This window comes from Petromyzon marinus, chromosome 38 (genome assembly GCF_048934315.1).
Source record: "Petromyzon marinus isolate PM22_M1 ecotype Great Lakes invasive population chromosome 38, UKy_Petmar_22M1.pri1.0, whole genome shotgun sequence".
NCBI lineage: Eukaryota > Metazoa > Chordata > Hyperoartia > Petromyzontiformes > Petromyzontidae > Petromyzon > Petromyzon marinus.
The window spans coordinates 13,508,490-13,521,649 of NC_133704.1; the positions used below are offsets into that span (position 1 = coordinate 13,508,490).

Genomic DNA, 13,160 nt, shown 5'->3' on the forward strand with positions numbered 1-13,160 from the left:
ACCGATGACGTCATGTGAACGGATCGCTGAATGTCGTCACAGGCGTCCCTCGGCAGGTGACGTCACCTGCGTGCGCCACATATTTGAATCAGCGTGGTCGGTGGTGGTGAGTTAGGCGAGTGTTGTTGACACGAGCGATGGTGTTGACGATGGTGACGATGATGGTGGCCTCCTGAGCAATGGTTCGGCTCCGCCAGGGCCTCTGCCCGGGCCTCACAGCCGACGTGGTGGCTGTGCTTCGGGGAAACAACATCAGCACAGGTAGGCTGGGACACGCGGGCGCCGTGTCAGTGGTTGGCGGCGTGCACTGTGAGCGTGTCTCAAGCGGTCAAGAGCAGTGACGATTCGGATAATAATGATCTGCATCGCTTATGGGCCTCCTCTAGGTCCACTCAGCCTCAACGGACTGCCTGGTGCGGTGTGTAAACATCGCCACTAGGGAGACAAAGGCGGCCGGGCGTGTTGCTGGCCACCCAACCCCCTCGTGTACGTTTCCGGCCTTCATAGGTGCTACTCGCTAACAGCACTTGCCCAAAAAGTCTGTTTCGGCGATACGGGGGATCTTTGTCTTTGCAGTTGCGGCGTTGGTGACCCAGGACAGCCAGAGTCTGGCTTGGACCACAGGAATCCCCTACAAGGTGCTGCCATCAACTCCAGAGAGAAGTCGCTAAGTCCATGAGCAAGTCGCGTGCTCTCTAGACTCAAGAGCAGTGGTTCTCAGCCGGGGTACGCGGAGCCCAGGGGGTAACCGCGTGCAGTGTCCCAGGGTGGACGTGAGGTGATTTATAAATGTGTGAAATTTTACCATACATGAGAGTCATTGGTGAATAGTCAGGTATGAATCTACCAATATAAAATAACTACGATACAACTTGAACCCTTATGGTAACCTAGAACGACATAAACGACCTTTGTAAACTCGGTGATTGTAAGCAATGCGGTGGTTACAGTAACCAGCGAGCGGGAACAAATGACGTCACGCGTGCAGAGCGTCCGCAGAATTTTGTCTTTGAATTCGCTTGCAGTCACTTCGCTCGTTAGGATGCCTCACAAAATGGACAGTTGGTTAAAATGTTCATTATTCATACATTTATTTCTCAGAACCATACTCGGTTGAAACAAAATTCAACAAGGGGTATAGGAGTAGTCAAATAAAGGTGCCGGGTGGCTCTGAGGTAAGATCGAGCGAGCACCGCTGAGATTTCCTGGGGTTGAACCCAGGTGCCATCCTCCTGTGGTTAAACCGGTTGGTCACGTGGTAGTGGACCTGATGCTGTCAGCCCAAATATCAACGACTGCACAACAATTCGTCGCATTACATTTTGTCCTTTAAAACCAGCATTGTGGATATATCCCAGCACTGAAAATGTTATTTCAGGCACTAGAATTCGGGTAATGGTTTGACTGCCCATGCGACAAGCATGATTCTTAGTGGCAAAGTGAGTAACAGAAGGTGCTGGCCTCTGCTGTGTGGACCGGAGGTCACTTGAAGGGATATCAGAAGTAGTTCTGTGATATCCGCTTACATGGGCCATGCTTACCTTGCTGAGTGAGATATGTGAATGGATTCTTCATCATTTGAAACCAATAGCACAATTCGGGGACATTTTTACAAGATTGAAAAAAATAACAAATGTGCATAGTTTAAAATGTTGGATGCATTCCAAACGTTAAGAGTAAAGCATTGTAACATGGTCAAGGTGAGAGCCCATGCATTCGTGCGCACAGTGTGTGTGTGTGCGTGCATGTTTGCGAGTGTATGTGGGTGCATATCAGTGCTTGTGCGTGCATGTGTAGCAGTTAGCGTGCTGCGATACAAACGTAGCGACTCGAGTTCGATTTCCGCTCACCGCCAACACCAGTGACGATGATCTGAACTGGTTTTGGGCCTCCTCTACGTCGACTTAGCCTCAAATGAGTACCTCGTGCAATATGTAAACATCGCCAATGGGGAGACAAAGGCGGTCGGACGTGGTGCTGGCACTCACCACCTGGTATACTGTGCTGGCCCTGAAAGGTGCTCGCTAACAGCACTTGCCCAAAAAGTCTGTTTCGGCTATACGAGGGATCTTTGTGCATGGGGAGCGGTAGCGCACTTTGCCATAAACCCAGCCACCCGAATTCGATTCCAGCTCACAGCAAATATCTGACCTTGTGGGCCTCGCCTAGGTCGACTCAGCCTTAAATGAATCGCTGGTTATGTGTGAAAAAATATCGGCATTGGAAGAGACAAAGACTGCCAGGCGTGGTGCTCGCGACCCACCCCCCTCACGTGGCGTGCCGGCCTTCACATGTGCCGCTAGCTTATGTCATTTGCCCCAGAAATCCGTTGAAGGCTATACACCGGGGGGACCTTCATCTCTGTTGCGTGTGCAGACTCTGCGTGCTGTGCGTCGCGTGCTGCTGGCTCAGTTCGCCGCGTTCCCGAGCAGCGCGGCGGATGCCTACGAGGAGCTGCTGTCGTGCACGGCTATCCTTCCCACGGGCTGCTCGCGGTCAGCGCTGCACCGCGACCGGGACGGTCCGAAACTGTCCTCCGAGAATAATTTTAACTCTCATCATCACGATCGACATCACGATCTATGGGGCAGAAAGCCCATAGGTGTCTCCTGCACATTTCGTCATTTGTTTCCACTTTCTTCTGTCTTGTGCCAATATGCTCAAGTAGTGCCACATCTTTCTGGCACCAATGTCTTACGTGGTCATGAAGCCATTCACTGTTGGGTTATTCCTCTTTTTCTGGTTCCTTCCATTTTTCCGAACAAAACACTTTGAATTTTCCTGTTATTGTCCATACTACATATGTCCAAATAGTACCAGTTTCCTCAGTACTGCCTGCATCAGGTCTTCTTCTATGTGCAACCTTTTCTTATCTGTACGTTGACTCTCAGTAGCATCCATCTTGTATTACGCTGCCCAGATGTTTGAATTTCGGCATGCCGCATCCATTATAGGAGGCGTACCTCGTATTCTAGTAGTAGTGCCTTATGCCGATAATCCCTATTGTTAAGTCAGCCTAGCAGCAGTTTCCGGAGAATTTCTGAGTGAGGAATTAAAAGTCCCTGCTCGGGGTTCCCATGTAGCAAGGAGCTCATGCCAGGGGTGGCACACATACATGACATGGACATGGTGACGTACGAATGACGTGGGTGACACATAGCACAGGGGTGACGTGCAGCAGGTGACAGCCTACGGGGGCGTGACACAGCAGGGAGTGTGGGCTATACTGTGCTGTGACCCCCCCCCCCCTCCCGTGTGTCTGGTCTCAGGTTGGACTCCCTGCTTGACTCTGGGCTCTACACGGGGGAGCTCACTGAGCTGGCAGGAGGACCGGCCACAGGGAAGACACAGGTCCTGTCATGACACAACCTGCCACGGCACATCCTGCCATGGCGCAGCCTGCTACAGCACAGCCGGCCATGGCACATTCCACACCACACGTAGACGCCACACCTTGCCACGGCACACATGGCCACGGCACACCTTGTTACACTAGATGCTGCCACACCACAGCTTGCCACGGCATAGTCTGCCACACCACTCTGCCAACACCACAGCCTGCCACAGTGAAGGGCAAGTGTGAACGTTAACCATGTCTCTCTGTCTTCCCTCGTGTCTCGCCGTACCTCTCTGTACTTTCCTATGTCCCCCCGTGTCTCCCCGTGTTTCCATTTGTCTTTTCATGCGTCGCCCCTTGTATCTCCCCATGTATCTCCCCGAGTGTGTTTCTCCATGTGTCTCCTCCCCGTGTGTCTCCCCGCGTGTCTCCCCATGGCATGTAGGTGTGCCTGAGCGTGGCGGTCACCGTGGCCTGTGACTTGGGCCAAGCCGTGATGCTGGTGATGACCGGGGGGGCGGCCGGATGCCTTGCCTCCCGTCTGCTCGCCATGGTGCAGGGGAAGACGCCAGACTCTGGGGCGAGCCAGGTGTGCCGGGCAGCACAACGTGGCACAGCATGGCATGGCACAGTCAGTCTCAGCACACCACACCAAGAAACGCCATGTCGTGGCAAAACGTGGCATGGCATGGCATGACACGGAATGGTACAGCATGGGCACACCACAACATAGCACGGCACAACACTGCACAACAAAAACATAATTGGCAGGGCAGAGTCTGGTGCAGCATACCACAGCATGGTACAGCACAGAGTTTCAGTGATGCGTTGGCACGGTCGGGCGCGGCTCGCATCTTAACATTTTGGAGGGGGGGGGTTCGCGGATCGCACCGAGATTACGCTACTCTCTCAGCGTGCCGCCGAGTTGTTGTCGTAAGAGTGATTGTCGCCGATGTGTGCAGGTGGCGGCTCTGCAGCGCGTGCAGGTGGCACGCGTGTTCGACGCATTCGCTCTCCTGGATCTGCTGCAGGACCTGCGGGCCCGGCTGGAAACACAGGCACGCGCGCACGCACTCACGAACACACGCAACAACAACAGCCGCCTTTCACCACGACGTGGTGGTGACATCGCCACGGTGCTTGTGCCAGGCTAGGTGCATTTGGAGGCCACATGAAATGTCGAAGGCTCGCTGCTAGCAGGAGGTCATGGGACAAACATGGTTTGACTCGTTTAGATTGCTAGCAGATGCACCACCTGTACCCCCTACTGTGCCTTGCTGCGTTTTATTCGCCGGGCGCTCTGCTCGTTGTGCACATGGCTCCTCCGCCGTCCGTTGTTGTTGTATGACGCCTCTTAGAGATTTGGATGGCAAGTAATCCACAATCACGAGAGTTGGTTACACCACAGAAACATGGTTACAGTAAAAACACATAAAAAACAATGTGTTATGTTGGGAATGACATGGTCGTGCATCACCGAATATAAGGCGACTAGAACACGTCACATACAATAATACTGCATATTTGATAGCAAAAATATACATAATTTTAAAAATAGGATGTGCTACGAAGAATGGCCAGAGCCCAAAACTTTCTTATATTTTTTTTCATTCTTTTAAGGCTGCAAGTGGTGTTACTGACAAACGCGTTGAGTAGGCCCGTCCTGCCGTGCGGAGCCTGTGCCTCGCCCAGTGCAGCCGAGTGACCGGGCGGCTACGTGCACCGTGCCGCGGCAGGTGCCGGTGACGCCTGGCTCAGGGGGCGCGGATTCCTCTGTTCTGCGCCTGCTGGTGATCGACTCCGTGGCGGCCGTGATTTCGCCCGTGCTGACTACGGAGCGCCACGACGGTAACGACGTGTCCCGGCGCGCGCTCTCGCAACGATGGACATGGCTTCCAGTTATGTTTTGCAGATAAATCACATCTTGGGACGCTCTAAAAAATGACAAAAACATTTAAAACTGTTCTATTCTTTCGGATGATGGCGGCACCGCGACTGCACACAGCTACTCCCGCTACACCACACCACAACACCATACCACTACGCCACACCAATACACCACACCACTCCACCACAACACCGTACCACAACACCATACCACTACACCTCGCCACTACGCCACACCATTATACCACACCGCTACACCACACCAATACACCACACCACTCCACCACAACACCGTACCACGACACCACAACACCGTACCACTACACCACACCATGACACCACACCGCTACGCCTCACCGCTACGCCACCCCGCTACACCACACCGCTATGCCTCACCGCTACACCACACCACTGTACCTCATTGCTATGTCTCAGGTAAGGTCCAATCATCTATATAGTAGCTCTTTATGGCCACAAATGATAGCTCAACGAAGTGACTTATCACGTGGAAATTTACAACAGTCAAATACTCTAAATGCATGTTGTTTATAAATGTTGAGGGAAATATCGAAGATAAATCCACGCGGCCATGGGGAGAACGTGCAAACTCCAAATATATAAGCATTGGAGTAGGGATTAAACTCACGACTTCCTGTATACCAGGCAATGTAGTTAACATCTCATCACCATGGAGTACATAAATGAGCCCCGGGGCAGCTTCACACCAACCCATGTTTGCTTGTTTTGCCTCTGTCCGTGTGACTGCTTTTTCATTTGTCCAGTTGCTCCAGCTGTCTGTGTTTACATAAATTTGCCCATATGTCCATTTATTCTAAATCTGTCTTTGTTCGTCTCTCTGTCCTACGTTTGTCCCCTTCTTTCTGTGCTCGTGCATGCGTGCCTGCCGACGTGTGGTGCCGTGTCCTAACGGTTGAGTTGCACAATGAACAGAAGTTTCTGTCCCCTGGGTACGATTCCCGACCACGGCACAAACCACCATCGTCACAGCGGCACGTGGCGTTTGAACCTTGCCTGGGTCACACGTCAGTCATCTCGGACCCAATGTGATTCCTTCTACCCTTGCCCTTTGACCCTGTGGCTCTGCTGCTCTCCTGCCCTAACGCCACCCCCAGGACTGGCGTTGCTGATGCACATCGGCCGTGAGCTGAAGTCGATCGCTAAGGAGCACGCGTTGGCAGTGCTGGTAATGGTCTCACCGCAGTGGCAGGAAGTGCATTCATTCATTAGTTTATTCGAGAATGGACCACTGGTTCAATACGGGCCATCGTGCCAAATGACGCGCGGCAACGCGACGTGAAAACGGGCGTCGAATGAGCCGCGTGGCACAACCACGACGGGCCCCGGGGCGGCGCTACCTCCCCTCTCCTTCCCCACCCCGTCCATCTCCACGCAGGTGACGAACTGGGTTTGGCGCGAGGACGGAGGACGTTCAATGCCTAGCCTGGGCCGGGCCTGGAGCTTCCTGCCCAACGTGCGGGTGCTGCTCGAGAGGGAGGGCGAGCGCCTAGGAGGCGGCGTGAGGGCAGGAGGGGGCGGCTGTCACGGGGTCGGCCGTGAGGGGGGCGGCACGCTCGTCTGCCGCGCTACGTTGCTCAAGTCTTCGCGTCAGGTGGGCAAACGAGCAGGGCCTGACGTCTGGCTTGATGTTTTTCCCAGAACGATGTCAGGTTTGGGCTTGCATGTACGTGTGCGTATGTTGAACTTTGGTGTTTTCTTGCCGGAAACGGTAAAGCCTATAAAAGAAAATGTCATTATCTTGACACTGGAAAAAAGGGTCCCATAGATGAAAAGCGTCCCATACATATGTAGAGGAGTATTGTCAGTAATCAATGTTCGGGCGAGCGGAAGGAGGTGCGAGCGGGTTGAGAGTCATGCGGGGCCAAGGATGGCGTCACGTCACGGGTTACGCAAAGGGCTTTCGGAAAGCACTTTCGGGAACGTGGGCAGGGCCGAGCTGGGGGGAGGAGCCGCCCAAAGGGTTCTTAAGGGGGACCCCGTGACGGGGGCGTCGTGGGGAGCCAGGGTAAGGACCGGTTGGAAGAGGGTCTCTCTCCTCGTCGGGGAGTGGTGTTGGCTGATGTTGGCTGATCCCCTGCTCCGGGCAGACGAGTGAGAGAGCCAAAGGGATAGCCGAGGGTCGGTCCAAATAGTATTCAGTGTCCGGGTGCAGTCCGGGTGAAGGACCGAGATAGAGTGCACCTACACTGGTGTAGGATGCCGAGTGCGAGAGTGTTTTAATAAATGGCAACAGCCGTTATAGTATTCCTCATCTCTGCTTGGTTGTACTGCACAACACATACATACACTCTGTAGAACAGGGGGAGATCATACAAACTCCACTCACACTGTCACGCACACTACAGAATGGGGAGAACATACAAACTCCACACAGAAAGGCACGAAGACGGACATCGAACCTTGGCCCTGCTTGTGAGGCGCAAGTGTTACCATTGCACCACTGCTGGAGCAGCATTCCGGACTGTTTCAGGCTGCAATTAATCACTAATACACACGAGTGTTTTGGCAAAAGAATACAAGTGAGATTCATACATAATGTCATCATTCAACGGGAACAATCTGTGTTCCTATGGCGGGAGCGAGTATACAAAGTGGTACTGGCTTTACCGACCCTGGAGGAATGATGGGCTGAGTCAACCCCCCCCAACCAGCATTTGGATTGCCAACGCCCCGATCGTAAAGCCGTTCCTTCTCCCAAAAATGTCATGAAACCCCTTTTTTGTGGGTGTCGAGCAGTAGCCCTACCCTGGCTCGCCTGGAGACGCAGAGAGTGGACTCCACCTGTTCCGTCTATAAGGGATATAGTCTTCTTTGGTTCTTTCGGTAAAGTCACGTAGAATGAGAATAAAATAATAAATTGATAAAATAAAATAACACAATAATATTCTCACGACGTTTCTCATTCTACGTGACTTTACCGAAAGAACCAAAGAAGATGAATCATTGCAGTCACGAAAGCTTTAAATCGAAATTTAAGGGATATAGTGTTTCCCCCTCGCACGCGTGGGTTTTCCCCAGGTGTTTCGGTTTCCTCCCACATGTAATACATGCTGGTTAATTGGCTGGTAACACCTTCATATATAGAGGACCGCAGAGCTTGGCGGGGGAATTTGGTGCCGGCTTGTCTGCGGTTCCTCCTCCTGGCGCCTCCGAGTCACCCTCCCGTCTCTCTTGGAGAGTTATTATTGTTGCTATTCCATTATTTCGCTTGAATGAGTCCTTAAAGATTAAACGTTTAATTTGGCAAGGGTGCGTGTATGCACACGAGACGTTCCATCTGCCCTGCTTGTCCCAGGAGTCCCAGTGTCTTGGTGTGGTCTGAGACCTTTGTTGTTATTTTGCTTCCTTGCCCCAAGCCTGCATTTGGTGTTAATAAATCGGCAGGAATTTATGTATTTGCGAGATTTGTATGTCTATACTTTATATATATTTTAGTGACTAGTTTTTGCTATCTTGCACTCGTATCATGATTTGTATTGTTGATGTAATTCGGTGACCCACCCCCAGTGGACATCTCTGAAAAAGTATTTTCATAGCTCATTGGTTTCCTCTCCGATAAATACGCATTTTGAAGTGTAACATTTGCTGAACTGATTTTCACACACGCGATTCATTCTGTGTCATGAGCATAAACATTTATTATCAGAGGGATCTATTCGCCCTTACTTACCGGGTATTCAACGCAATGCAGCTTACATTAGAGCAGTACAATATCCGATTTCTAATTGCGAGACTTATTGCAATAACTAACAGACACTGCATATTGAAACGAACCATTTCATTGTGAATCCTTCCCTCACCCCTTCTGCTTGTCTGCTCAACTGCAGGCCACAGGCCAGTCCGTGAGCCTCTCCGTGGGAGCCCTCGGAGTGCTGGATTCGTGACGTCTTCAAAAACTTTTAAATCCTCTGCCGCCTCTTAGCGCGGCGAACGTGTGCGGGATCGCAATACAACTGCGTCTCAAGATTCCGCAAATTATATCTGGTGATGTGACTGCTGCTGCTGCGTTGGCAGCGGTGCACAAGCAACAAAAGACAACTCTGGTCAAAGACAACTCCATTGGTCAATAACAACACTGTGGCCTTAACAGAAAACTATAATAGGTGACCTTTCAGGCAATGGGCCTTCTTCATAGCACGTGAATGACCTCTTGCGACTTGTACAAGAGTTTGTACAACACCTGGGGAAACGAGGAGAATGGAGAAGCCGATGTCACGGTGCTTCCTGGGGCTGGCAGGGCCCCTGTGCACCAAGAGCCCCAGGCCCTAGCGGCTGGAGCAGGAACGGCAATGGTGGTAGGTGGAGCGGTGGTGCAGCGGTGGTGGAGCGTTTACCATGCTGCTCTACGAATGCGGCGACCCAAAATTCCCACTCAAGTACCAACACCAGTAACGATTATCTGAACCGATCCTGGGCCTTCCCTAGATCGACTTGGCCTCAAATGTGTAACGTGGTGCAGTGTATAAACATCGCCACTGAGGAAACAAAGGCGGTCTGGCATGGTGTTGACCACCCACCCCCTCGTGCACCTTCATAGATGCTCGCTAACAGCACTTGCTCCAACAATCTATTAAGGCTATACGGGGGATCTTTGTCTTTTGGTGGTGGTAGTGGTGAAGTAGTAACTAATTGACGTTTTGATTACGTGACGAACCTTACTAATTGGCTGTGTCGGATGGTGGTGGGTTAACGACACATGCGATCTGTTCTAAAAACCTTTATTGTGGTGGGGGTGGTGGGGATCAAAGGCCAAAACGGGACCTGTGCAGGCTCCCAAGGCGGCCACCCCAACAACCTCATCGCTACGAGGTGCGGCGATGCCTGGGGCGGACAGGAACTGGGGAGCAGCTGGAATTTGTTTTGTGGGAAAATCCGACCGGGAATGTGGGCGCAAGAAGCGCCGCAGTGGAGCGCGCACAAAGAGAAGCAACGTTGAAAAAGTCGTTAGCGTTTGGGATCACGTTCCGAGCACTAGACTTGCAAATCCAGATGGTTGCCGGTGTGTCGGGGGGAGTACCAACACTTTACCCCACAACAAATTTGGACCCCGACGCCGGCATGCGACGGGCCCACTCTGTTGCGAATGATGTTGCCAGATCTATAACGTCCTATGCAATTGAAACGGACAGCAAGTGGCAGTGTCAAGGTTATTATAGCCGCTTGTTTCTAACAGGAAAGCACTGTCTCGTGTTTAAAGCAGTTTATGCTGTATCTGTGCATGGTAGCATAGCCACAGATGTTCATATATCTGAATTTTTCACCCTGTATATAAAGCCGTCCAAACCTCGGTCTCCTGCGAGTCGGAAATATGCGACGTTGCACTTGACCACCAAGGTGGGAGTATTTGATGATTTCGCACGGACTAGGGCTGGACGTAAGCTCCACTGCACGAGTGGCTAAAGCAGCGCTGTGGTTTGTAAATGCAATGTGAATATAAGGGAGGTTTGGGGACTCTAGAAAAGGTTGAATATAGCGCATTTTTAAAGCTCGGTATTCTCTATTTAAAATGTTTCGGCACGTGTCGCCACTCGTAACACGTGTCAGGCAGCGCCCATCTCCGTTATACATTACGTTCTGTGCCCCAGAAACCTTGGTGGGGTAATTCCACATTCCTCTGGCAGGATCCATAAACTTCACTCATCGACTCCTCGAAGTGTGTTGAGGACTGTATTACAGACTGGCTGGCTGCTGTTGCTGGTGTTGCCAGTTCTTGATGACGATTGGCTCGGCTGTCTGTGCATGGGGAATGAGCGGCGCTTGTGGTCATCAGCACACTCGGTGATTCATTGAGAGAGGACGTTTTTTTAAGCTTCAAGTTGATTCTTTAAGCATGTGAGAACTTAAGTTACCAGGATAAAGTATTTTTTCAAGAGTGACCCTGGGGGCTGCTGTCAGTAAGGAGCAACGACTCCCAAATCAGTAACTTCTGGCCTCAGTTTTCGAAATTGGCAAATTGAGATCATGTCCTGGTTTCGTGAGTACTCTCCTGGATACACAAACTTGACCGGACTTGTGGTATCTGAGTTCTGGGAAGCAACCGGACACATCTGTGATGAAGAACTTTGGGGGCAGGCAGGGCCGTCCATAGGGAGGGGTGCAGGGCACGGGGAAAACCACGCCGTGTGGGCTTCCCCCCCCCCCTCGACGCCTTCAAACTAAACTTGGTCTCTTGAGTTCTCACTCTGGTTACACAAAATCAACTTGCAGAACACCCCGACAATCGTTCATTCTGACACACTTGCACAGTGACACCCCCGTTATGAGATGACCCTGCGGATGTTCGTGCAGGTTGAGTTCAAGATGTGAAGGGCGTGGCCCAGGACAATGAACGTTTAACCCTAACCAAACTGAATTCATCTATGATAGAGACATTATTTGGTGACGCTGCGTTGCCAGTGGTGCAAAAATACAAAAAAAAACCTCAACACATTCGTCCATAACACTGGCATTGCAATGAAAAAGTATAATAGGCGACATTTTGGGCAATGGCCCTTCATCGCTTTATTTTACTCTATTGCTTTTGTCATTGTGATGACCCAGGTCACGCTTGCAAACGAGACTCTTCCATCCTGGCCTCTCGAGTTCTAGTTAAAGACAATAAACTTAAACTTTTGACTTTGTACTATCCCACTGGCTTGAGATCGGAGGGTGACGTTTGGGGATGTATTGGGGCGCACGTTGCTTTCCTGCAAACATGGACAACTTGAACATCGTTGGGACCGTGATGAAAATTAGTTGCGTGAAATTTGCGATTGGATTTCTTCAGCATTGGGAGAAAACTGTGGGGTTCACGGAGTTTGCGATCACGTTTTGGTTTTCAGCGACCGTGGCTTTGGAGGTGTTTGGGAAGATTAAGATTTGGGCTCCACTCAAGCCTGGTCCACGCTTGAGTGAGCAGTTGCAAGCAACTCGATTGGACAAGCTCAGGGGAGAATCCTCTGGGTGTTTTAATGCGACGGGACGGAATGATCGTGGACCTAGCCTGACACAGCTGGATTATGTTGATGACTGAGTAGACTGGGCCTGAACCTTGTTCTGCATGTGAACCAGCATCTCCTGCATGCGGGCGAGCTGTGGACACACACGCACACAATGAGCCATTGTATAGCCTGAGACTGTTGGGAGCAAGTTCTGTTAGCAAGCGCCAATTAAGTCCGGCACGGGCATCGTTGTGGTAAGAACCACGCCTGGCCAGCGACACTCATCGCGTCATTGATTTTGTAGCTATTGGTTGCAGTCTGCACATATGTCTATAGACAGTATGTATATACTGCGTGTGTATAAATATATGGATGCAGATTTCATTTAAATGCAAAACTTTCTCCAAATTATTAAGAGAAAAAACATCGCAATGAGAGGAGAACGCGTGCGGGCCGGAGACCACCAATACAAAAAGACCAGCACGCAGCGGGGTTAGTGCTGGGCTAGACAAGGCCGAGAGCATTGTGCATGCAACGTGGCATAGGGGGTGGGGGGCACGCTTGCAGCCATGTGCGCGTCGCTGCCATTGGCGAGCAGCCACCCCTCCACGTGCTGTGGGCGGCCATCGCGCGGCTCCTCCCTGTGCCTCTCACCTCCTGCTCCTTGGCCCGGATGAGCGCGTCCGCCCTGCCCGCTAGGCCCGACATGATGGGCATGGGGAAGTCCACGACGCTCTCACGGGACAGCTTACTGCCTCGTGGGAGGGGGGGGGGGTGAGAGGGCGGGGGGCGGACATGATAGGCATGGGTACGAACCCGGTGACCCGAGTTCAACTCCCGCTCACGGCCAGCACCAGCTACGATTCGGCTTCAAATGAGTACCTGGTGCGGTCTGTAAACATCGCCACTAGGAAGGCAAAAGCGGCCGGGCGTGGTGCTGACGACCCACCCCCAATGTGGGCTGTGCCGGCCTTCGT

General features: G+C 51.9%; 2 protein-coding genes across 4 annotated transcripts in view; one reads left to right on the forward strand and one right to left on the reverse strand.

Moving 5' to 3' along the window:
• RAD51D (RAD51 paralog D) lies at window positions 1-11,883 on the forward strand. Of its 2 annotated transcripts, XM_032980134.2 has the most exons (10): window positions 1-261; window positions 577-638; window positions 2,377-2,495; window positions 3,270-3,351; window positions 3,783-3,926; window positions 4,300-4,395; window positions 5,074-5,185; window positions 6,358-6,428; window positions 6,639-6,854; window positions 9,091-11,883. In XM_032980134.2, exons 1-10 carry the CDS (start codon window positions 180-182, stop codon window positions 9,145-9,147), a joined length of 1,041 nt encoding a protein of 346 aa, XP_032836025.1. In that variant the 5' UTR covers window positions 1-179; the 3' UTR covers window positions 9,148-11,883. The 2 variants fall into 2 exon arrangements, with proteins under 2 accessions (XP_032836025.1, XP_032836027.1); XM_032980136.2 differs by lacking the exon at window positions 577-638 and having other exon boundaries at window positions 2,377-2,521.
• Window positions 8,877-13,160, reverse strand: part of LOC116957768 (septin-5-like) — a 22,869-nt gene continuing 18,585 nt past the window's right edge. For both annotated transcript variants that reach the window (XM_032980112.2, XM_032980114.2), the window contains 2 exons: window positions 12,838-12,934; window positions 8,877-12,334 (listed from right to left, as the gene is read on the reverse strand). In XM_032980112.2, the coding sequence (XP_032836003.1) occupies window positions 12,260-12,334; window positions 12,838-12,934 (172 nt within the window). In that variant the 3' untranslated portion in view covers window positions 8,877-12,259. The remainder of the gene's footprint in view (window positions 12,335-12,837; window positions 12,935-13,160) is intronic.

Bases quoted from the DNA above. Each gene is read 5' to 3' on its own strand.
- RAD51D (XM_032980134.2), top strand. From the start codon at position 180: ATGGTTCGGCTCCGCCAGGGCCTCTGCCCGGGCCTCACAGCCGACGTG. The intron at 3,352-3,782 runs GTCCTGTCATGA...CATGGCATGTAG, and splicing joins CGGCCACAGGGAAGACACAG to GTGTGCCTGAGCGTGGCGGT. The intron at 4,396-5,073 runs GCACGCGCGCAC...GTGCCGCGGCAG, and splicing joins GGGCCCGGCTGGAAACACAG to GTGCCGGTGACGCCTGGCTC.